The 24,991-nt window shown below is 42.4% G+C and overlaps 3 protein-coding genes across 7 annotated transcripts; 2 read left to right on the plus strand and 1 right to left on the minus strand.

Annotated features, from left to right (window-relative positions):
- The first annotated feature begins 5,720 nt into the window (after positions 1-5,720).
- MED31 (mediator complex subunit 31) lies at positions 5,721-7,957 on the plus strand. The gene is made up of 4 exons (XM_036394933.1): positions 5,721-5,810; positions 6,160-6,237; positions 6,755-6,851; positions 7,573-7,957. The coding sequence occupies exons 1-4, from the start codon at positions 5,801-5,803 to the stop codon at positions 7,763-7,765; spliced, it is 378 nt and encodes a 125-aa protein (XP_036250826.1). The 5' UTR covers positions 5,721-5,800; the 3' UTR covers positions 7,766-7,957.
- A 968-nt stretch (positions 7,958-8,925) lies between these two features.
- Positions 8,926-11,131, minus strand: TXNDC17 (thioredoxin domain containing 17). The gene is made up of 4 exons (XM_036394934.2): positions 10,958-11,131; positions 10,151-10,232; positions 9,803-9,878; positions 8,926-9,211 (listed from the first exon to the last, which is right to left on the minus strand). The coding sequence occupies exons 1-4, from the start codon at positions 11,097-11,099 to the stop codon at positions 9,143-9,145; spliced, it is 369 nt and encodes a 122-aa protein (XP_036250827.1). The 5' UTR covers positions 11,100-11,131; the 3' UTR covers positions 8,926-9,142.
- A 48-nt stretch (positions 11,132-11,179) lies between these two features.
- Positions 11,180-23,931, plus strand: KIAA0753 (KIAA0753 ortholog). Of its 5 annotated transcripts, XM_036394928.1 has the most exons (16): positions 11,180-11,205; positions 11,588-11,728; positions 12,515-13,124; positions 13,624-13,730; positions 14,018-14,080; positions 14,924-15,139; positions 16,230-16,440; positions 17,501-17,700; positions 18,845-18,996; positions 19,741-19,830; positions 20,004-20,100; positions 20,319-20,495; positions 21,520-21,601; positions 22,256-22,376; positions 22,517-22,741; positions 22,839-23,931. In XM_036394928.1, exons 2-16 carry the CDS (start codon positions 11,639-11,641, stop codon positions 22,954-22,956), a joined length of 2,559 nt encoding a protein of 852 aa, XP_036250821.1. In that variant the 5' UTR covers positions 11,180-11,205; positions 11,588-11,638; the 3' UTR covers positions 22,957-23,931. The 5 variants fall into 5 exon arrangements, with proteins under 5 accessions (XP_036250821.1, XP_036250823.1, XP_036250824.1 ...); XM_036394930.2 differs by lacking the exon at positions 11,180-11,205 and having other exon boundaries at positions 11,405-11,728; positions 20,325-20,495; XM_036394931.2 differs by lacking the exon at positions 11,180-11,205 and having other exon boundaries at positions 11,405-11,728; positions 20,004-20,091.
- The last annotated feature ends 1,060 nt before the right edge of the window (positions 23,932-24,991 follow it).

Raw genomic sequence — 24,991 nt, forward strand, 5'->3', positions numbered from 1 at the left:
AGCACAGTGGTGCCCCAGTAAGATCCCAGAAGGTACATGCTCTAGTGAATAATACAAAGCAGAGATTCAGACACCACTTTTAAGTGTCTTCAGACCTGAATATCAGTGGTTTCTCTTCTTTAATCAGCTAAGTGATAACTCAAGTTTGCATCCCTGAAGATATTTAGGTGGGACCAAATCAGGTGGCATACCCTACGAACTGTCTCATTCATTTCAGAGTAAAGGATTATAAGACTCTAAGAAACACAACCAGTTTTTAAGAATAAATGTGTACAAACTTTCCAATATAACAGGCACAAATGGGCTTTTCTTCAGCAGCAAGCATGCATGGTGTCCTGTTCCAGTGCCCTGAGTAAATCCATATTACTTGCAGTGGACAGTGCAAGGACAATTGCTTTGTGAGTAGATCTGGTTTACAGCCCCTTCAGCTGCAGGACAAGTATCATAGAAACTTACCGGACATAGCAATTGTTTTGTTGCTCATCAAAGGAATATTATTTTAGGTGCAGAAGTTGTGATGGTGCTAAGGTAGTGGCATAAAAGAATCTGTTTGCCCCCCACTTTCAAACATGCACCCCCAGCACCCACAAAAAACATGGGAGGATCCTCAGTGTGGGCTTTGTCAGGGTGAGTTATTCAGCCACCCTGAGTGAGCAAACAGTTCCCGTTTTACCATCTGAGGGCAGAGTGTGATTCCTTGTGGTCAGTGAGTCTGTCAGCTGGCCAGCTGGCAGTACCACCTCTAAGGAGCTAAATTAAAGCTTTCTTATTTTCTGCCCACTTTCTATGGATCCTTGGCTTTTCCTTTCTTCTCTCAAAATACCAATTTACCAAAATATCAAGTTGCTAATGCTGTTTCTGCAATTATTGAGCGTCCTAAACCTGCAGCATTGTGATCTGGGCTGCTGTTGCACCGGGCTCCTGCTTGGTCATGTACCAGTGTGCAAACTTGTTCCCACAGTGTACTAGTGCTTGGGAATGGTCTCACAACTGTGAATGAGTTCATGAACTACCAAACTACAAGAAGACATACAAAGGGAGAACACAGGTATTTCCTGCCCATGTTCACAGAACATCTAGATCTGTGAAATAGAGAAGAAAAACCTTTCAGCATTCTCTACATGATCAGAAGTCCCCAATCTGAAGAGTGGTTCGTATTTGTTGGTGTCATCCGCTGAGTTCAGAGCAGCGAGTACTGCATTCCAGCTGAGTTCTGTTCTCACTTGAACTCAGTGTTTGGCTTATTCAGCCTTTGTTTTCCAGCTCAGGTGTGTTGCCACTTGAAATAGCAATAACCTGGTTGTAGCCAAACCCAACATTTGCTGACAAAGTTGGAATTGGACAGTTGGTGAAATCAGTCCAGAAAAAGAAATAGATCACTGAATCAGACCTAGCCAAAATGCAGCAGTGGCTCCTTAACATACCACCTCTTCCTTTTCAGTAGTGACATATTGTATACATTTTTACATACTTCACATCTTTTTTTCCCCCCCAAGTGTCTGTGCTAAATATGTGAAGAGGTGAGTGGTAATGAACCCTGAGCCCTTGGATCAAGTGACAGAGTTTTCACAATGTTTTCCAGTGTGGGTGAATAAATGTGTGACTTTAGACAAGTCTGATCAATCTCTTTGTGTCATTGAGAGGCTTTCAACACTTCTGTGCCTTTGCACCACAAAGCCACCACTCTGCTGCAAGACTTAGGCTCAGCATTTGTCTGTGTGGTTTAATGGCAGGGTGCTGATTCTCCTCTGCCCAGAAGAACCATACCAGTGGCAGCTCTTCCGTGTCAGATCTGACCTTCCCCTCTGTGTATCTTTGCTGGCCCCTGAGGGAAGGGTCTGTGGCACAGAGAGGGCTTGCCATGCACTGCAGACTGCCTCTGCTTGGCACAGAAACTCTGAGGGAAGTACAGCCCTTACCTTTGGGAGCACAGAGTAAAGATAGGCATGCCATGATGCCCTCAGGTGATTGGGGACTGCTTAATATAATGTTTGGTAGTTATTTAAAAATAGAGCTGACTATACTGAAGCTATTTTTGCCCATTTAGGTTTTTCTAGAGCATTTAGTCAATAGTTGCCCATTTATTATGGTGTAAATGTAGATTTACATTTACTGTAGATTCTGGCCATAAGAAAGAGACTGTTTCTTCTGTCAGAGAAAAGATGTTATCCTTCCCCAGTTTACTTCAGTGCTTTATTTACCCACACAAAATTATTTCCCAGTCTTATTTGGCACATGACACTTCCATGAGTTTTCATAAGCTGTTTCAGGCCAGACTGTGAGCCTCATTAAAATGTTCATAGAACTTTTTTTTATAGACAAACCATTTTCTTGAAAGAACTGAATGTTCCAGATACTAAATCTAATTTATTGTCATTTCCTTTGTGAGATATTCTTTGAGAACAATAACCTGGGTTGGGTCTTTGCAAATATTTTAGAAAGCCAGCTGAAGATCAAATTTCCACCAGAAACAAAGTTAACACAACCTTTCAATTAAGGAATTATTATTCTGGAGGAAATTTCTGTTTTACTTCAATATTTTGCCTTGGCTATACAGTTAGAAATCAGAAACATAGGAATGTATATTGCTCCTGACAAATGGCTGACTTCAAATTCACCTGCTGTCCTGGTGTCCGAATAGAAGCCCTCAGATATTTTTAACCAACTTATTAATGAAAAACATAAAATGCTTTCTGACACATGACATTTAATCTTGAATTTATCTTTGAATTCTAGTGTTTGCCTGAAGCTGGAAGACTACCACAGTCACAGAAGTACATGTGCCAGTGCCTTCAATACACCAGTCTTTTTACACCATTTCATCCAATTTGCAGCTTGCTTGAATGGTATTTGGCATCTACAGATGAAGTGGTTCCACCATGACTGTTATTGGCTGCCTTCTGAAATGCGCATTACCTGCCAGTTCCTGGACCTCAAAAAAGAAAACTTTGTGAAGAGTTAAGCCTTTAATTAAATATGTTCTGACAATTGTTTTAGTTGCTGAAAACTATGATTTTGTTTCTATTGAATTACAATTATAGCATTGGAGTAAAAAAATTGCAGACTTTGTGCTGGCTCGTTATATATATAACATAATGCATACTCTGCTCTCTGTTATTTAACCATATTTGAAGCAGGATGCTCTCCAGTCTACAGGAGCTGTCTTGCATTCTGTGGGTAAAAATCCTGTCAGATGTCCATGTTAGTATCAGTTTGCATTCTGTTCCAAAGCAGTGGGCAAACGGGGAGTGAACAAGAGGGGATGTCTTGGGTTTCATGCACTGGTGTGGAATATGTCCCTGTTTCATCTCACTTGATCAGTTTTCAGTGATGAAATTGCTGGACCTTTTTTCTCTCTGGTGCAAATGCACTGCACTATGGTGTCACAGAGGAATCTTTTGCAGCATTTCTCTTCCTCAGGGTTTACCTCCAAGATTCAACAGCATGCCAGATGAGACTTTATTTTCTCTGTGTCTCATAAAACCTTGGTGGCTTCAGGTCCCAGAAGTGGCTCCATTTAAGACCTGTGACTCTATGCCGGTTCTAATGAGTTAAGATAAATTTATTGTCCTAAACCATGACATTTCTGGCAGGCAACAGCAATGATAGCAGTCTAGTTTCTATGAAAGGAGAAACTGATGCAGCAATGTCATTCTGGTTCTATGACAATAAGACAAATTTCTGGCTCACATTTATATTAACACATGTCCTGCAAGTCACTCAACATTTAAAAACAAAACAACAAAAATCAAACTTTTCTTAGGGAATGTTCCATATATAAAATCCTTTATACTATAAAATCTCACATACTAAAATCCTGATTTTTAATTTTGTTTCTAATTTTGATGGACAAGAATTGAGATGTTTGACTTAACTTGGGCAAACCTACATAGTAATTTATTTTTGTGACCAATCCTTTTTTAGGGTTCTCTCCTCTGAAGTCACTCTTGGGAGAGAAATCCTGTTCTAGAATAGCAATGCAGACACGTGGGATCCATTTGATCTCTTCTTTTAGCTCAAAGTGTGTGTTTACTGGGGAGTGACTTGTTATGTTTTGATATAGTAATAGTAGTATTCCACAACCACTAAAATGTAGCTTAAGAAAGCAACCCTTTTTTTATTAAGAAAAAACTATGCACGGATCCTTTTTATATGTTTTTGTAATGCAATTCCCAGGGAAAAATTCATACTGCATAGGAAAATACAGTATTATAGAAAATTGCTATGTTGGATGCCAAAAATACTTCAACAAATGAAAATTGAAAATGATTAAACAACAAATAAAGGAAGAAATTAGAAGGGTTTCAGTAAGTCTGTAGAGATTGCTTCCACTGCTGCTGCTCACTCATGGAGCATTTGCTTATTAATGGTTTTACTCTGAGACTACTGTGTTTTAATTAATGAAGAATTAAGGTTAGAGGTTGACAGAAATCTCCTTGGCTGACTGTAAAGTCACTATACAAAACAAACCTGCAAAGCTCCAAACTTTGTCCAATATCCAATATTTACCATTAAACTTTAAATACACTTTAGTATTTTAGGGTTGATTCTCTCCACTTCCTTTTGCTCTGGAAGCAATGAACAGCATCTTTGTCTAGTACAAAGCTAAAATGAATGTTCTGCAAATACAAACAAAATTTCATCCTCCTTTTATCCTTCCCTGCTCAAGGGTTATGTGGGGCAAAAGCATGCCTGGATCACTGACCCCAAAGACAAATTCTAATGGCTCTGGGACTGCCTGGCCTCTGTGGCAAACGGACAAACCAGTACCCGTGCTCCAGTACCCATTCCCAGAAGGAATGTTCACGTTCGGGAGGAGTCGTAGGGGCTGGTGTCGCAGGAATGTCACCCTGAGCTTGCACGGGGACCCCCTGGCACAAGCAGCACCAGGGCTTTTGTGTGACCGGGCTTTTCTCCCCTCCGATGGGGAAGTTCTGCAGGGCCGGAGGCAGCCGCCGCACAAAGCGACTGATGTAAAACGGAATGCTGCTCGTTTAAAAATACACTGGTTTGTACTTTAATGATTTCCGAGTCCTTTGGGGTTTGCCGTGAGCTGCAGCAGAGCACGGTGAGAAGGAAGGAATTTGTACAGACCATATTCGAGGAGTGAGGGGATGGTGTCTGCCGTGCTGAGCTCCCGACACCGCAATGTTTGCAGGCTGCTCTGCGGGGCAGACACGAGGGAAGCGCTCCGAGCAGTGCGCGCACACCCAGCCCGTAAAATGACCCGCACGTGTGCAAGGCGCGCCGTGTCAGTGTCCCGGGCCGAGTGCGAAGGACTGTGAGTGGGCACACGGCCGGGAACGGGAACGGGGACGGGGACGGGGACGGGGACGGGGACGGGGACGGGGACGGGGACGGGAACGAACGGCGCCTCCAGCGCAGGAGCGACGCTGGTCTCTAGAGACCATTTCGGGCCCGCGCCGCGTCCGGAGCGGAGACGGACACCGCCGCGCCCCGCCTCCGCCGCGCCCCGCCTCCGCCGCGCCCCGCCTCCGCCGCGCCCCGCCTCCGCCGCGCCCCGCCTCCGCCGCGCCCCGCCTCCGCCGCGCCCCGCCTCCGCCGCGCCCCGCCTCCGCCGCGCCCCGCCTCCGCCGCGCCCCGCCTCCGCCGCGCCCCGCCTCCGCCGCGCCCCGCCTCCGCCGCGCCCCGCCTCCGCCGCGCCCCGCCTCCGCCGCGCCCCGCCTCCGCCGCCGTTGCTATGCAACAGCCGCTGAGTTCCCAGAGTGCCTAGCGTTGCGTTTCGCCGGGCCGTCGGCAGGGGGCGTGCTTGTCGCCGGCGGGTGTGCGCGCCCCGGACATGGACGCAGGTGCGGGAGCCCGCGGGGCCGGTGCGGGGCCGGTGCGGGGCCGGTGCGGGGCCGGTGCGGGGCCGGTGCGGGGCCCGCGGGGCCGCTGCCGGAGCTACCCAGGCGCCCAGAGCGGCGGGTGTGACGGGACCGCGCAGGCCGAGAGGCGCCGCGCGGCGCTGAGGCCCTTTGCAGCCCGCGGCCCCGCAGGCCCCTCCCGTGCTTGCCCTGGCCGGGCCGGCCCGCGTACCGGGCCGTTCGCTGCCCTTCGCCCACCCCGGCCCGCTTTGCTCCCGGGCGGCATAGCGACTGGGATTACTTTCAATCTATTGTGTGGGTCCAATTCTTACTGGTTTTTTTCTTTAATCAGATGATACAGGAAATCGACTTCGATTCCAGTTGGAGCTGGAGTTTGTTCAATGTCTGGCAAATCCAAATTACCTCAACTGTGAGTACTTAAATAAATACCAGGACCCGCACGAGTTAACACAGTGTATTAATGTTTATTGTTACTGGTAATTTGAGAGAGAGCTAAACAAAGAAAAGGGTTTTTCACAGCATAAAAGTAGTCTGTAAAGAAGAAAATAACAAGTTCCAGTCTGTTATTAAAAAGTAATGTCAAGTTAACAGCATTCCTTTATCTGAAAACAGAATTTTACTAATGTGAATAGTTTTAGGTACTATACATAACTCATTGCTAATTTTGATGCTGCAGTCAAATTTTCTTGTTTCAAAAAGCTGTTCCATTCAATGAAAGATGCAAACTGTAAGGGAAATGAGACCAATCTATTATTTTGTTGACATAAAAATCTTATTTTGCTCAGTGGTTTTTTTAATTTGCCAAATATAAATTATTGAAATTTGATTGTAATGAGAAAGTTTTGATTTTGTGTTTTTTTTCCAAGTGTGCTGATATTTTACACCCGTCTGTAACTCTCAATTCCTTATTTGTCTTTTTATTTCAGTTCTTGCACAAAGAGGCTACTTCAAAGATAAAGCTTTTGTAAATTATCTTAAATATTTACTTTATTGGAAAGAACCTGAATATGCAAAATACCTGAAGTAAGTGCTAAATTCCCTTAAGTTTCTGCATTTTAATGGTTTGCCATTGACCTCATTTTACACACTGTACAGCACCACGTTAGGATTTCATTTCTGCCTGTAACATTACTTTTGTCCTCCCCGCAGCAGAGATTATGCAAGATCATGGTTATATGCAATGTAGATTTTCTTGTTTCCAAGAGTCCACATGTAGCAGCAACGGGCAAAATTATAAAAAATTCATGAGTTTTGCATAGAGTCTTCCTTTAAAACCTTAATCTGCACTTTCTATGGGTTTAAAATCAAACTATTGAACATTAAGGTAAAAAAGCAATTAAGTGAATTTTAAGATCAGTTTTGCATTATTGATGCTTACATGAGGCAAAGGGTGATTTTGTTTTTGCAAGTGTGCAAATTCCTTCCGTTTTTGGGAAATTGGTTTCAGTCATCTTTAAATGGGCTCTGGAAGCAGGCCCTGTAAAGCCTGTTGGATGGACGGATTTGGCCTATCAAACCAAGCCACTGGGGAAGAAGGCAGGAATGTGCATTTATTACTGGGATTGGATTCCTTGTTTCCTGGCCTGATGCTGCAGTTACCAACTCACAGTGTGGATGCTGAAGTCGTTTCACACTTGGGTAAAGACATATGAGTCAAAATTAACGACCCACAGAAGTACTGGAGACTTTAGATCTAGTCTCCCTTGTAAAAACCTGTATTAAAGCGTGTTTATTTTTAACCCAGGTATCCTCAATGTTTGCATATGCTAGAGCTGCTCCAGTATGAACATTTCCGCAAAGAACTGGTCAATGCTCAGTGTGCCAAATTTATTGATGAGCAACAGATCCTCCACTGGCAGCACTATTCCCGGAAAAGGATGCGCCTCCAGCAGGCACTGGCTGAGCAGCAGCAACAAAACAACGCCTCTGTAAAATGAAAAGCACACGCAGTAGTGGTGATGAGGTGTACTTTGTGATAGTGAAGTATTTACAGAAGATGAATGAACCCTTTTGCAAGTTTGGCTCTGGGTGTGTGTCCCTTTTATTTGAATTTATCAAGTGACTGGGGTTGTTTTTGTTTCATCAACTCTTTTGAAGACTAATAAACACCTGCAATTTATTTTACAGCATGGACAATTTTGTAAGAGCTTTACTACAATAGCTATTGATTCCTCTTAATTTTGAAAACAAAATCTAGATTTGTTCTTACTGTCTACAAAGAAATGTAGCTCTAAAGGCTGTTCCTAGGAAGCCTTTTCCCTGGAGAATAATGATGTGTCTCAAAGTGTACTGAGAACTCCCTGCTACTTACAGCTCTGGGACGAGCAAAGGTGAAGTGACGATAGAGTCAAAACTGTGCAGTTTTTCCTTGAAACCAAGCTGAGCTATTACTTGTCACTTCTGTTTCCCTGGCAGTCATTGTTGATGGAAGTTATTTTTCCTTACAGCATGTGGTACAGATAGAAATCAGACTGTACAGGGTGAGGTCTGGGGAGCAGAGATAGGTGCTGATAAACTCTCCAGGACAGAGAAGGAAACAAGCTGTAGCTGTCTCTGTTCTGTTAAACTCAGCTTCCCTGAATCTTGGCCTCTGCCCGTGCAGCAGTGGCTGCTCTGGAGTCTCTTTACACTCCATGTAACAAGAACAGGGTGTGTGGGGAAACATGCCATTGCTTGGAGTATTGGAGAAGCACTTGCCATTTATTCCTGTATAGTTTTTTTATTCTAAGAACATAGCTCTTGGCATCTGCCAGAGTTTTAATTTTCATATTTTTAGACTGTATTTCTGGTGCATTCATGTTGTATTTCCTGTCCTTGTAGGAGCAGGTACTCCCAACTGTTAACCATTAACATGTGATCAGTGACACTACAGCTGCCAGCCATCACATTATCACACTTAGACTGAACAGATAAGCCATTAAACATCTTTGGCATTGAAAATTTATCTTAACAGTTTCAGTAATTATGTGGTCAGGCTTAGGAAGGAGGTCTTTCTGTTTCTCCCCTTCCTCCTTATTCACTGTAACTTGTAGTTACACTTCAGTAAGTGCAAGCTAATCTGAATTTCTAACATGAGCTCAGCTCCTTTGAAAAGAGGTTGTTCACAAACTCAAGTTTATTTGGACATGAAAGGAAAGATACAGTTTTTCTTGTAAGATTTTAGTGTAAGGTTTGGACCCAGAATTTCAGGACATTTATCTTAACTAGTCCAAAGTAATTAATCATTAAAGTTTTAACAAAGGTCAGTCATTCCTTGAAAGGACAGTGCAGTAGTTGAGACTACCATCTTCATCAATGATTGACTAGTGAGGGTTTTAGTCTTCAGTAAACAACATACGCACAAGTTCTGATTTAAAGCATTCTTCTTCAACCAGCTTCTGAGGCTGAAAGAAAAAAGTTCATAATTAAAAAACTTGTTCTAGCTGAGAGCCATTTGTACATACTAACATTAGCCACATCCAGCAACTTTGGCCTGGGGAGTGAGGTAGTGGGGGTGGAACAAGAAAGGTAACTACAACTAAAACATTCCTGAGGGTTCTCTGGCCTTGGAAGAGGCGTTTCTAAGAAAGTAACTGCTAATTTAACTAACATGTACAAGTTACAACTTGAGCTGCAGTCTGAGCAGAGTGCTTGGAACTTGTTTCACTCCTGTAGCTCAGTGTTTGGAATTTTCTAAAGTTGAGGAGCTGCAAATCAGGAACAGTAACAATATGTAGCTAAGAAGTTTTTCAACCCCTCAAGCACTATGAGGCAAGTGCACATATTCCCTTTACTGCATATTTATTATAGACATTACACAATAAGCAGAATGATTCTCTCTTGAGGAACTGGGAGCAGAAGAGCTGTTTAGAATGCTCTGGTCTCCTTGAACAAGAGAGGGTTCTGAGAGAATACAAGTGACTAATTCATTCAGCCCTAAATTCCTGCCAGGTCCCCATCTCAATGCCTGTAGATTCAGAACATAAATCACTTACTGTTCCATATTTAAGCAGTGTAGGCACTCCTGTTAGTTTCAGATTCCTCCTGAATTCATTGTTGGGATCCTTCCAGCTGTTCAGAAAGAAAGTGTTAAGCACAGCTTGTAGAGGGGCATTTTGAAGTTAAAATAGCTTCAAAATTATTCAAAGGCCTTTGCCTCATACCTTCCCAATGCCCTAATCAAAACAAGCATGCAGATTGATTATGTCAGAGATAGTGAGGACCTCAAAAAATGACTGACTCTTGACAGAAAAGGACAGCTCAGTCAGTTTTTTCAACAGGTTAACCACCAGTCCACCAACAGAACAAACTAATCCCATTTGTCAACATTCAAAGGTACTTACTAGGCTCTATCTCCAACTAGACAGTAGATGAAAACTGACTCATCAGGCAGGTTATGAAGTTCCTTCCTCACAATTGGCTCAGCTAGAAAATAATTTTTAAAATCTGTTAGTACTAAATAGTCGTGCTACAGAATCACATGGATTAACTTGGACCGGCAAGGCTACTAATTAATGTTTTGTCTGCTTTAGTTAGAGATCTCTATTTTGGTTGCACCTGGCTATCCACAAGTTTCTCAGAGTTTATTACATGCTTGAACGCTGACTGGACTTGTGTTGGAGTAAAGGCGAATTTCTTCTCTAACACGAAGAGAAACACCCTTGTTTCTCTTGTTCTGTCCTGTCCTGGGTGTGGCAGCCCAGCACAGCGCCCTTCTGCAGGGTGACGGTTCCCTAAGGCACCTTCAGACCTGCTCAGACGCGTAAAGCCCAGCAGTTCAGTGCGGTGATTTCTCAGAAGGAAATATTGCCGCTGGACACGGTCGGGGAAGCCATCGCTGCGCCTCGACACGTGCAGCATAGGTGAAGCTGACGGAAGGGTTCAGGTCTGTCCGTCTGTCTGTCTGCTGGGCCGTGTTAGGAGCCTACGCGAACAGCCCGCGCCGTTCCATGTGCGCAGCCAAAGGGGCAGCGCGGCAGCTGCGGCTCACAGCCCGCTCAGCCCCTTCAGTTCACCAGGGGAACCTGCGCCTGGAGCCTGGCACCGGCTCTGGGGCTGCTGTGCCCGCGCGGCATTTCCCGGAAAGGCACCCGAGGCCTCTCCGGCTTCCTCAGGACCGACACGGCCCATGCCGCCCCTATGCGCCTCACCTGTCACGCAGTCGGGACACCAGCTCCTGCCCTCGGCGTCCTTATCGCCGCAGAAGAGCGCGAAGATGGGCCGGCCGTGGTAGCTCTGCGCCGTCCGCACGAACTCGGGGTACCCGCGGACCTGCCTCTCCTCCCAGCCCATGGCGGCAGCGGCGGAGGCTCCGCCCAGCCCGGCCCGCGCGGCCGCCGTAGCTCGGCGCGCTCCCGGCGGCCCGTGCGGCGGCGGGACCGGGTTCGAACGGCGCCTGGTGCGTCCGCCGCGGTCCGGGCCGCCCGTCCGACCTGCCTGCCTGCCTGCCTGCCTGCCTGCCTGCCTGCCTGCCTCCCTCCCTCCGTCCGTCCGTCCGTCCGTCCGTCCGTCCGTCCGTCCGTCCCTCCCTCCCTCCGTCCGTCCGTCCGTCCGTCCGTCCGTCCCTCCCTTGCGGCAGCGCCCAGGGCCCGCCGTGCCGGTGCTGCCCGGGACGCTGTGAGGGCCCGGGCCGGGAGCAGCCGCGGGTCCTGGGCGGTTGCGAAGAGGCCGCCCCAATCTGTCCACGGCTGCTCGGGCTGGTTCTCCCTTTGTTACTCACATCAGACCCGGGATGGCTTTTGCCAGTCTGAATTAACGGTTTATTGTTCTCGCATTCACAGCTGTGATCACAAGCAAGGGATAATAGTGGGATTTGCTCTCGAGCCGATGAGATGGTACCGAGCAAGACAGCGGTGTCTGATGATGCGTTTGCATTCACCAACCAGCGATACAGGAATGAAGCTAAAGCTTTACAAACACAGGTACCATTTGCCGTCTGTAGCAATGCTGAATTGGTTTTCTTCGTGATTGTAACAAAAATATGATTCTGACCCACTTCATGAGACAGCCCAGCAGGGAGTGTCATACTAGCTTTCCTTGCGCTGTCACACATTATCTTGACACTGTCCTTTAGTAAGGCTAGAGATCGCAAACTATGTGTAATTATTTTTAATTATCTGTTGTGGTTCAATCCCAGTAGGCAGCTGAGCACTTGCTCACCCTCTCTCAGTTGGGATGGGGAAGAGAACTGGAAGGAGAAAAGTATGAAAAGTTATGGGTTGTGATAAAGGCAGGTTAACAGGGAAAGCAAATGCTTTCCTGTTTTTGTGCACAAACAAGGCAAAATAAGGAATTCATTCTCTACATCCTATCAGCAGGCAGGAATCCAGCCATTTCCATGACTTCAGCACATATAACAGTGACTTAGGAAGACAAATGCTGTCACCAGTCTCCCCTTTCTCCTTCTTCCCTGCAGCTTTTACTGCTGAGCATGATGCTACAGGGTGTGGAATATCCCTTTTGTGAGTTGGGATCAACCATCCAGTTGTTTCCTCTCTAGCTTCTTGCCCACCCCCAGGCTATTCAGTGGTGAGCAGGTGAGGAACAGAAAGGGTCTTGACCTCTGTGAGCCCTGCCCAGCAAGAATGAAAACATTGGTGTGCTGTTAGCACTGTGTTCATCACAAATCCAAAACAGTGCCATCATGACAGAGTTGTATCACCTGTGTATAGCATTCTGTATAACATCAGGGATTTTTTTTTCAACAGCTCCAGTTTAACAGAAATGTTCCTGCAGTCCCAGAGAACTTGGCTGTCAGATTCTCTCACCCCCGTCCAATTATAATAGAAAAACTGAAGGCATCCAGTGATCAGAGAAATCTAGTTGGAAGTGAGGACCTCAGCCTGAGAAGCTCTGGGATGTTCTCAGTGGTATCTGAAGAGAGACTTAAATTGGCTGTTCAGCTGGCAAAAAGGGACATCAAACAAAGACGTCTCGAAGAACAAGTAAAACAGCTGGTATTTGGAGATGTCAGCACACCGTTGTGGACCCAGAAATCACAACCACAGAAGACTGAAGTATTTGCAAGTCGAGAAAATAAAAATACCCCAAAGTCTCAGACTCAGTTGATGTGTCAGCAGAGGCTTGCCCAGCCTTCCCAAGGAGAGTCTGCCAGCTCTGACACCAATGTTCATCTCTGCCTAGTTAAGGAAGGAAAGCCAGTAGCAGCTGTTTTGGACTCTCCTCCCAGCCAGGACACAGGACCAGACCACAAGCCAAATTTAAATAAAAAAGAACATCAAAATATGCAAGAAGTTCAGCGTTTGCAAAAAGAATTGAGGCGCTATGTCCAGAAAATTGAAGATTTTATTAAAAAAGGTGTAAGAGTGAACAGTAATTATATTATATAAATTATATAAATGTACACTAGTTTGTTGATTTTTTGCCCCTCATTTTTGGGTTGGATTAGAATTTGTATTTATGGCTGGACTTTTGAGAACCATCTATTTTTTTGAAAACTAAATAAAAGAATAGCTAGCCAGCTTAAGCAGTTGGTTTTTTTGTAATAACTAGCAGGAGGTTTAACCATTCCTAATTTTGAGTGCTTTATCTGCAACTTTGTCATAAAACTAATCATAGTTTTTATGACAAAGATTTTTTAAATAACTAATGAGCTATGTTGTATTAGACTGTTAAATAGAAACAGGATGTAGAGTTTACAATAACTAACTTGCATTACTGTTAAAGGAACCCCCACAAATATGTGGTTTGGGTCTGAATGGAAAAGGCTTATTACTAAATTGTCTGTTGTCATGACTTAATTGGCATTTTCACAGATTAAATTAAGATATAAAACTTTATATTCTGTGCTTTTTAGGGAGAGATAGAGAACTTCTAGATCCTGAAAACGAGCAGCGGCTTTGCACTAGGAGACAGCAACAAGCTGCACGGTCAGCTCGGATGCTCTATGTGCTCCAGCAGCAGGTAGGAACCATGATTTTAAACTGGGATGCATAGGAGCTTAGTTTGTTGTGATGAATTTGTCAGAAACTAACTGAAAGAAGAGGCAGTCAGTTGGGTTATCTCTGAACTTCCATGGCATTCTAGTTTAGATCTGAATGGTGTGACTGATTTCCCTTATGGCTGGACAGAGAGGTGAGCATCACTGTTGGAAAATCTCAGATGCTACAGTGAAGATCTATTGTTCATTTATAGACATGGAACTAATTCTGACTGACTTGCTCCTCTCTGTCTCCTTTCTTGATAAATAGGTAAAAGAAATTCAGGACGATTTAGAGAAACTGAGTCCTCATACAATCAAACATACTAAAAAGGTAAGATGTAGCTATCCTTCAGGCTGTAAGTGACTTATCAACAGAGTTTTCTGGATAATTGAGTTTGATTGTCTAGGGTGCAGCTAAGCCTTCTCCAGAAAGGAGATTTCCTTTGTATCTTACATATTTTGTCTCATTCTTTGAGAAGTATGGCTCACTTGGTCTGATACTGCCTTTGCCGCTTCTTCTCAGGTCTTGTCTGCAGTAAATGAGAGGAAGGTGGTTGGTCTTCTGTGTTTATGTGCCTTCTAATTCCTTCTTCATTCCAATTTCTTTTTGCAAGGAATTAACAATGTGTTCTATTCTTGACTGCTTTTTTTAGACTTCTGGTTGATGACACTCAGTCTTACCAGCCTTCTTTCTGATTTTCTTCTCTGCCCAGCAGTCTTCAGGGGGATGGCTGAGATCTGGCCCACAGTCTAGCCAATGTTGCCCTGTTGTTCTCTTGTGCTTTTTCAATCACTTGCATTTTCTTCTGTAACAAAACAAGGAGGATTGAGAATATTTTTGTTTGTGCAATATTTGCACATTAGACTCCAGCCAACTGTAAATAGCTACAGTTCTGTGTTGGCACAGTAGTTGAAACACCATGACCTGATATACCCAGGCTGTTTTACCTGAGGCCAGCATGACATTAATAGGAGTACTCTTTTGAGGAATCTTGAGTAAATTACTTCAATGCCTGTTTTGTTTTGTCTCATCTCACAAATGGATTAATATCAATTAAAATTATTCCAAGCCTGAGTGTTTCTGCATGACATTGCAGCAACAATTCTTCCAGTAGTATAAGTATCCATAGAAACTATAGATATTAAAGCATTTATTTATTTTTCATTTTTCCAGTCCCGAGCAGTATCCAGGTTGGCAGCAGCACATAGAGGAGCTGTACGAACCTTGCAGGCATTTGCCAATCACTTTACAGATCAAACAGATGAGCAGATTCCTGCCCATTACAAGGAACTGGGCAGTCTCATTCGTCAACTGTCTCTTTGCTCCGCCAAACTAGAAGGGGATTCTTCCATTTCTGAAGCTATCATAGACATTTTGCTGCAAGTTGAGGTAGGAAAAAAGCATTTGTTTTTGCTAAGGCAGGAAAGAGGTTGTGAAATACGAGATTGTGTTTGTGTTAATGAAATGGCAGAATATATTACTGGGTTTGTTTTTATTTTTAAAGGCCATATTTTCTAATGTAAAAATGTACTTCTAATGTTCCTAAGTAATGATGGTGTAAAAGAGACATGCATACTAAACACAGTATAGTACTGCTGGTCTTGTTGATGCTGGTCCTAGCTTTCTTGGCTGTCCTGGTAGAATGAGGACTAGTAGTGATAGTCGTAACAAAGCATCAGTTTCTAATTCATTAGTCATTTTCAGGACAGAGAGAATTAATTTTATACATAGGTGTACATTAAGTGTTTTATTACTCTGGATGCATGCTTTAGTCATCAGCATCAGTGGCGAGCACCTGAGCATCTCATACGGTGTTGCGTGCAGAGCTGTCCAGGCAGAAGATAAAGTTGTGGCTACAAGAGTTACTTGGCTCTGTGCCCTTCAAATATCTTTTTTACAGATATCTGATGACTTATACATGTCATTGGTATCACAGAAAAGTTCTGATGCATGTTGCCTGCTGCATAAATTTAAAAAAGCAATACCAGAGCCGTAAGATACTTTCCTTAAAATACTGTTAAAACTGTAAGAGGTACATTTTTAATTTTAGTGTTATGACCTGCTTATGAGAACAGTAAGAGTACTAACTGCCTGAGAACAGAAAAGAAGGTAATGGTTTATGTTTGGACATAGCATTGGAAGAGGTGTCTGTGTTACCATAGTCATGTGACCATGAAGTTTTTGTTGGTCTGTAGCCCTTGTGTTCGATTCTTTTTGAGCATTCTGTAAGCAAACAGTTTGCTGGAGTCAGTTGTAAATACAAAAATATAAGCCTTTTCAGGGAGATTGAAATAAATAATGTGAAAAAGCTTCTACATGAACAAGCTATCAGTCTGAAAAAACCTGAAAGTTATCATCTGAAAAAAAAAACAACAAAACAAAACCAGACCAAAAAAGCTCCACCTGCTTAGAATGAATTTGCTTTTCATTACATCAGATTTACTGAGAGAGTAATTAAAACTCTAAATATTTGGTGCAGGATCTGAATTCACTGCTAGAAAGCAAGCAAACACCAAAAACAGTGAAGAAATGCATTTCAGCTTCTCAGGCCAAATCTCCAAGGAACACCGAGACATATCCAGACAGAAAGCACTTTCTGTCTCCAAAAGGAGAAAACAAACCTCTCACCTTAAAGAGACAGCATGGACAAGAGTCTAAAAAACCTCCATGTGCCAGGAGTCTTTTGACTGGTTTGTATTTTGAATAACTAAATACATTTTTATCACTTAACTTGCCATCTGCAGTGCAATTTTTTAGTATGGTATTGTTGGTCAGAAGTTGGTTAGATGTTAGCAAATCAGTCTAACAAAAACCAGGCTGTAGTTGTTTAACTGTTCATAGTGAAAAGTTGTTCTGTGTCTTTGGCTGAGAATTCCCTTGGTTGGTACAATTTCTCTACTTCTGGGAGCAGTGGCTGTTTTATCCTGGCCAGTTCATTACTGTTAATATCTTTTGCACAACAGTCACGCTTTTGTACCTAGAGACACATGAGCTGATACTTAAGCTGAAGACTCGGGGGCTTTTAAGCACTATCTTGCAGTGCAACTGTTTGGAATTGGCTTTCTATATCATTCTTTTGCTTTGGATATGAAAGGAAAGGAGCTTTATTCTTTCTCAAGGTGAGATAAATATACCTGAAGTGTTTTGGCACCTCATGAAAGCCACTGTAAGTTCTTACATTATTATATAAACTATATTAACTGTTTTTCTTCTTTGTGGTGACTTCCTCACACCTCAGGCTGGTTTGTACTACAATAGTGAGTATTCCCTACTACCCCCAGGAGCAGGAATTCTGTATACTGAATTCTGGCAGTCCAGGCAGACAGTATATAAACATGTAATGGTTTCCATGTGTCTAAAAGAGGATGCTTTGTTATCACCACCTAGACCTCCTATAAAAATTGCTCCCAAAAGACTTTCCCATGACTTGCATATATATGTATATTTTCAAATATCTCTGTATGTATAAATATGTATATGCACACAAACCCCAAACCTTCCTGTTCATCAAAACAATGTAAGAAAGACAATTTCTTTAATATTTGTCAGGAAATACAAGGGTAGAATTTTTCATTTTGTCTTTGGTTTTTTTTTAAATTATAGTAGAGCTTAAAAATTCATGATAAGGTATACCTAGCATAACAGAGGTATCGAATGTAGAAAAAAAGACAATTCTTGCCCCTTTCAACTTAGAGTTAACAGTTCATATGTTTAGTATAGATAAACACTGACATGTTGCAAATATTTCAGCAGTTCAACAGGCAAACAGTTGTGCTCATATATTACACAATAAATACCAAGGAGAAAGTGGCCCACCTACTTCAGAGAGAAATGCCACTTTGCAAGGAAGCACAGATGTACTGGTGAGAGCTAGAGCTGTAAAAAAAGAGTCTGTCCTTGAAAGTGCTGCTTTGAAGAAGAAAGGTGTGTTATTGCCTGCAAAACCACAGGTATGGAAGTGATAAATCATTCATGCTGTCTTCTACTTGTTTTCTGGGATTTGTTGTATAATATAAGACACTGTCAAAGCTTTTCACTTCCTCACAATATTGTTATTTTGAGCTAGGAGACATAGGGGGATAAACTATGTCATCTGCCTGTTATTGCTAGTGGTTATGACTGTTTTAGAAAATGTTTTTCTAAAACAGTATTTACTGTTCCTTGGAAGTATACTCTACAACTAGAAACAACAACGGAATTGGTAAGGAAAATGCTCACTGAAACTAGTTTAATGTTTGAAATTAACGTGGTTTTTTTCAATTTGAAATTAAAGCTGAAGTATCTTCCTCCTATGGTCATCCTCTATCACAAAAAATGCACTCAGCAGTAATGTTGTGCTAATGTTAGTAGGAGAATATAAGTTACTCAGGCTTACTTAATTGATAATAGGAATGATAAAACTTCACTATACAAGTTCTGATTTCCGCTAAGTCCTTGCAACCAGAAAGAAGCTCCATAGTGGAAAGAAAACAATTCTTAAAAGACTAGGGCTATATTTTGCTAAGAAGTGTATTTTTCTTTTATCCATTCCTCAGAGTATCACTTTTAACTAGGAAAATCAAATCTGACATAGTAACATAGGTATATGCTTATGTAACTTTTACTGCTTCCTGTCGCTGGGGATCCGTGAGGATCATGGGCAGGAAGGTTAAGCATTTCAGCAATTGATATAGGGGAGACGAGCCTAAGTGACCTTGTAACAGATGTGGGAATATTATAGTTTTGTGGCTGAATACAATGTTACCTTGGAAACCTTCTATTTGGATTCATAAATAGTTAACTATTTATAATAGATTTATAAATAGTTAACATAGAGTTTAATTCTGAAAAACCAAAAGTAAGTTTTTTCCCCATGAAGAGAAACACTGGAAAAGGTTGGAACTGTTTGCAAAAATATAGTTGCAGGATTTAGCATGTGTTCTGTTCAGGCACAGCTTTGCTTCCCTTTAAAGCACTTGTAAATCCTTCACATACATCAACTGCAGCAAAGCCAGCAGGCCTGATTTCAAGATAAAGTCTGAAGCAGAATGCCAAATACTTTAAAAATTCAACAACTGGAATAGGCGTTTTTAATGCGATCATGTTAATTTTAAGGGAATGCTGAAATCTTTAAAATCAAGACGGGCACACCCTCCAGGAAAGCATGCCCGATTTCAAGAGCCAACTATAGCTTTCCAGCTAAAAGAGAACAAACGACCTGTTAAGGAGAGCAAAATGCCTCGCGTGCCTTCAAAGCCTGCAGCTGGGTATGTTTGCAGTCCCCTGGCACCCACCTCTGCCCTGCTTCCCAGTGGAAATGCCTCTGGATCTGTGCTAGGGACTAGGATAGAGTTGGCCCAGCACAGCTTGCTGTCACATAGCTCCTCTCCTTTCCCACTTGGCCCAGAGCAGCCCTATTCCCTAAAGCCTGGGAAGAGCCAGGGCTTTAGTCTTTTGTCTGAATTGCTGCCTGGGAGTCAAGAGCAAACTGTGCAAGGTGGGGCAGTGACAAAACACAGGAGGAGGAGTAGGTATTCTCCGCACTGCATTAAGAAGGTAAATATTATCTCCCTGTTTCAGAAGGACAAGATACATATATTTGTCCCAGGCAATAATAAAGTGCAGATTTGTTTACTCTTAACTCTGTTCAACATACTGTTAGACAGGGGCTCTCCAAATTTAGGTTGGTTTGCGACTGGTGTTTGTGGCATTTGAAGCCAGGAGATCCAGGTGCTAGATCTCCTAGGCAGTGTCCATGGTAAGATGAGGAGTTCATTTCTCTGGACAGTATTTGTGGATAAGCATGTAGTTCCTGTTACAGCAGAAACATGATTCAAGATCCCTCATTCTCAACAGAATTTTCTGTATTTTATGTTTTTAAAGTCTATTAATTTTCTCTCCGAAGTTTCTTGTAACTCTTCCAAACTAATGCTGGAAATTACACTATTTCATTCTTCAGTTGTTAGAATGTACATTTTGTAACTCTCTATGCTACTGTGCTATTTTTAAAGACTAGCAAGGCTTGAAGCAAAAAATTCAAGAGGAGTGAAGGTTTTAACTGACCTTTGCAGAGGAGAAATGGAAAAAATACAGAAGTTAAGGTAATGACTTTCTTTGAAAAATTTCATAAGAGGTGTCAGATCTGATATGAACTTCTCCCCACTCCCAACAGTGGGAGTAAATGTAAAAATACATTTATGTAGTTTGGTGTTTAAAATTATTGTTGGCATACCAGGTTTCAGAATGGCATTGTCTTGTGTTCTTCTTTGTGCAGGTCACAAATTGTTTCTTCAGACCAGTGTGCAGACAAAGCTGAGAAGGAGATACAGGAGTGGTCAGAGCCTCCATTTGACAGGACACAGGTGGTACAGGCAAGCTCATGCCACTGGGTGAATGATGCCTTGAGAGCTGTCAAATATTTGTAAAGGGGCAGCAAACAGTTCGTTTTCAACTTAATGCTTAATTAATTTCAACATAATTCAACTTAATCACTTTTGGTTTGGTTTGGGTTTTTTTTCTTTCTTTCTTGTATTGGGTTTATGTCTTTTTGTTTTCTGTAACAGTTGTTTTTGGGATTTGTTTTTTTAAGTTGCAGGTTGCAACAAATGCAGATATTCTGAGTGAAAAACTATTGGATGATCTTTTGGAAGATACTGCTCAGGAACTGTGGAGCATGGATCAGCATGAGAGACTCCAGGCTGAGGCCCTACCTGTGACTGACACTTACAGCCTGGAGTCAATGTTGCAAAGAATGGAAGAAATTGAAGTAAGATTTTCTGTCTTGCTTAGTCTCATTAGTGTCAATTTCTTATTTACTATTCATGAATTATAATAGCTGTAAGTATCTACATTCTTAAATGAAGCAAGGTCTGACTAGATCAGTGTCGGAGATCAAAGACCTGGATGGAGTTTGTGCTTCCAGAAGACACAGTGTAAGGACAGAAAGCAGAGTGTTTGATTAATGTGTTCCTGTAAAGTTGGCAGACCTGAGTTTGCATCCCATCTCAATACTTTGTGGCTTAAATCTTTGTGTGTGAATGGGAGAATCAGTATGGTGATTATGTTGATTGTCTAGCAGAATGGAAAGTATATTAATTTGAATTTTTCCCTTTTGTGTGCTATAGAATCTCAGTATTCTAGCAGCATGACCATCTTGAGGAAATATGCTCTGGCAATCCAAAATATTTCACAGGGCAACATGGAGAAGTCAGACAAATACATGGTTATCTTTGCCTTTATTCATCTTTCTATATAAATATTCTTAAGGTTATCATTTACTTGACTTGAGTTTTCTCATATATTGCTTTCTTGAAAAGTGTTCTATTTTTTCATAGTGTCTGGTTTGAGTTCCAGTTTGACCTTCCTGTTCTCTGAAATTTATTATGACTAAGAACTACACAGTTTAGTGCCATTTGCTCCTAGAGATCTGTTCATCAGTTGGAAGTGTGAAGTTGCAGTGTCCTTGTCCCTGAGGCACTGGAGCACACACTTGGATTCACTGTTGGTGAGGCAGGAGCAGCTTGAGGGCCCTTCGTTGTTTGGCTAAGGGCTGTTGGTCTGAAACGGGAGGAGTTCCCATGGGACTGGCAATTAGTTTTGTATTTGAGAATGATACTTTGAACAAGCGAAAAGTCTGTGTTTTCAATCCCCCACCTCTTTTCTGTGTTGTGTTGCCGGCCAAAGTAAGGCTGCTTAGCCCAAGGAGGATCCTGGCTTGCTTTGCTGTCCGTGATAATCAGTTCAGGCGGGCTGCCAGGTCCGTGGCTGACTGCTGTGTGTGTTCACCACAGATGTACCAGGAGGCTGTCCGCAGGAGAGTCACACAGATTGTCTACAGTGACTCCCACTTCTGGGCCCAGCAAGACAACATGGGTAATTGTCTTTTTTAATACAACTTGGTTTCCCTGTAATCTGTAGGTTTAAATTCAGGTGTTTTGAAATCAAGGTAATTGGATTATGTATGCTCAAATAGCACCACTTAGACACGTTTTTTACCATAGGTGATTCTTTCAGAGGACAGTTTCTAAGATGTGGTTCTAAAATCAGTACTTTATCAGCACTCCTTTTCTTTATCCTATGGTTTGATTGAGTAGCACAGTGAAGCTACATTGATTTTCCATTGGATCACATACAACTTTACTGAAACTCTATTGTTAAACACAAGTTGGAAAATCTCCCAGTAAGACTGGTGAAGATTTACCCCAAATCTTTATAGATTCTTTTTCCATATCTTGGATTTACCATTGAATTTGAGAGACTGTGCTATTTTTACAGTGGTATTTTCTGTCTCTCTGCTAGAAGTACCCACTGGCAGGCCAAATGATTTATACTAAAGGTAGTATTTCTAAAATGCTCAGCTTTGATACACTGAGCTGTATTTATGTTTTTTTCTAATTTTGAATACTTTACTTACCTGGAGGACTTCCCCTTAAAAGAAACAAAAGTCTTTGTGAGGACTTAACCTGCAGTAGATGTAGTTTTTCTCTTTCAAAAAACCAATTTAAAATAGTATTTTCTTCCTTCTAGAACTACAAATGGCATCAACAGCTAAAAAACTTACACCTCCTCATCCAGTTCAGATAACCAAATTAATCAGACATGGAGAGCTGGAAACAGACATTTTATTTGAGAAACCTTTTGACAGCACGTAAGTGGAATACTTGGCCCTACACTAAACTGTGGTGCATAAGATCTATGTGACTTCATTATAGTATTTTCATTTCACTAACTCTTCAAAAAGAGACTTAAAAATTTAGCTCTGTCTTGATGATTGTTTTATCTTTTCAGTGATATTGATGAAAATAAAGAAGCAGAGGAGAAATTGCAGACTGGAAATGATATTCTGCAGCCCTCGCTTCGGAATTCTCTACAGAAAGCATATTCTGTGTCTCTCTCTGTGCCAAGCAATGTGCTCCAGAGCATCTTGGATTATAACAGCAGATACAAGCATCATTTAAAGCTTATTTCCCATGAGGCTGTGGGCAGTTTCGATCCATGGCAGATTGCTGAGAGGTATATGAACTGTCTTTGTGGTTTGGAAGTGAAAGACTGGAATTTGAAAGCTGACTTTCTGAACCTTCTCTTTTTTTTTGCCTTCTCTCTCCCTCAGTCTTGCAGAGCAACTGACAGAAGAAGCCCTGTGTGACGTGGCAGCAGAGCTGCAGGATGTTTGTGAGGACTATGCAGAAGCTGTATTCACATCAGAGTTTTTGCAGCCGGTGCAGTGAATTCTTTCCCACCTGTCCCATCAACATCAGCCTCAGCCTGTGAGATTTTCTGCACTGGATCTCCATCAAAGATTAATCTTAGTTTTTTTTATAAAGCCATTATAATAATGTTTTCCTTTTCAGAAAGGACTTCCTTACTTTTCCTTTTATTGGCTAATCACCTTAGCACATGCTACACTGGAGTGAGTTCTTTTGGAGATGTAGCAATCCAGTGAAGGATTCTCATGGCAGAGCACAAATATGCAAACATTTGTCACTGGCTACTTGCAGGCTTGCTTGAGCTCTTGCCGTCGGCTTCAGAAGGGAGTTCCCGAGTACCTGTAGTAGCTAATGCACCGGCAAAAGGAGACCTTCCAATAGAAGCATGGGATAGAGATGTTTCTTTTTCTTAAACTAGTCTAAAATGTTACATTTTTATCAGCTTTTAGTGAGCGATTCAACCCCACATTCCTTTCTCTTAAGAATCCCATTGAAATCAAGAACAACAAAATAAATGAGCAACTGGCATTTCTGCAACATTAAATTAACTTGTTTCAAGTAATCAAGGTACTGGTTTGGATTATGTCTGGAGTCAGAGCGGTGACTAATAATTAACTTGAGGTAACCCAAAGAACATATGACAGTCTGTTTCCTTTGTCAATTTTTTTCTCCAATATTGTTCAATCTATAACACATTCATTTTTAATCCTCTAAGATTATTTTTATTTCCTCCAATTAGAACATATATTTTAAAAGTAATTTAGTTTCTCTTGAAGCCTTGTTTACTATTTCAATTTTCTTCAAATTTACATCAAATGTAGATGTTACTGCTGAAGTGGAACTTTGCTGATATGTGATTTCTATAACTTAAACCAGCTGATTTCTAAAATTGTAAGTCAAAAACACTAAAGCAATAGTGTGTCTATGTATACATATGTGTGAAAGTGTTTTGAAGATGTTTTATTTTTTAATAAACAGTTGTTTATTATCACTGAACACAGTTTTAATTTAAGATAACTTCCCTCTGAATCCATTTGGAATAGCGCAGCATATTCTATGATTCTGTATATCCATGGTCTTTCTCTAGGATTGCTTTCTTTGATGGCTTAGTGACACTGTAGCACCTTTGGAAAAGCAATCCTTGTCAAATCTTTTAAACAGGACTTGTGTCCAGCAGCAGAGGCAGTGTGGCTCGAGGGCAAACTACAGCATGTATACTATCACTGTCACCCATAGCTGGGAGAAGGTGAACATAGTTTACTTGCAGCTGGCTCTGGAGGTGGGAACTGCTGGGTGTTCTGGCTATTCCACTTAAGGCTCAGGCAAAACCACTTAGCTTGCCATGTTCTCAGGGGTATTTGCTGTGGCTCCTGAATGAACTAAGCAATACCCCTAGCAAATCATGCAATTATACCTACCAAGTCGGTGTTGGCACAGAGCCTTTAAGTTGCTTTAGGACTTGGTTGGATTATGTCTGCTTAGTTCTTTAATTGTAGGATTTTTGGGGCAAAACTTTTGTTCACTGCCCTTTAAATAGCGGTATTCCGACACACTGCAGTAACATACAAAGCCTCCTAAGATCTCTGCCAGCCTCCTCCCATCGTTTCTACAAGAAGGGCTGTGACTGAAGTCATTCCTTAAGATTAATTTCTCCCGCTTATTGGGGGTTCTGGAGAAGTTCGCTTTTCTGCTTTTAGAGACATGCTGCTAATGAGGCTCTTGAAGAGGGACGAACCCTGTAAGTTCCCTAATTCAGCTTTCAGCAGACTCTAAGCCACTTGCCTATGGCTGACTTAAAAGGCAGCTTTGCAGTTGTTCCGCCACTGCATTGACACGGGGCTTGGCAGCACCCGGAGGAATTTTGCTGTTCAAATCCAGAGCAGCCGCTCGCAGGAGCAGCTTGGCAGGGGCAGTGCGGCAGCAGCAGCCGAGCCGTGCGCGCCCCCCCAGCACCACGGGCCGGCGCAGGGACAGCGCCTCTCGGCCCCGAAGAGCTGAGGGCACGACGCGGGTCTCAGCCCCCTCCGGCTCTGCGGGCTCGCAGCTCCGAGGGGCG

This window comes from Molothrus ater, chromosome 21, assembly GCF_012460135.2.
Source record: "Molothrus ater isolate BHLD 08-10-18 breed brown headed cowbird chromosome 21, BPBGC_Mater_1.1, whole genome shotgun sequence".
Taxonomy (NCBI): Eukaryota; Metazoa; Chordata; class Aves; order Passeriformes; family Icteridae; genus Molothrus; species Molothrus ater.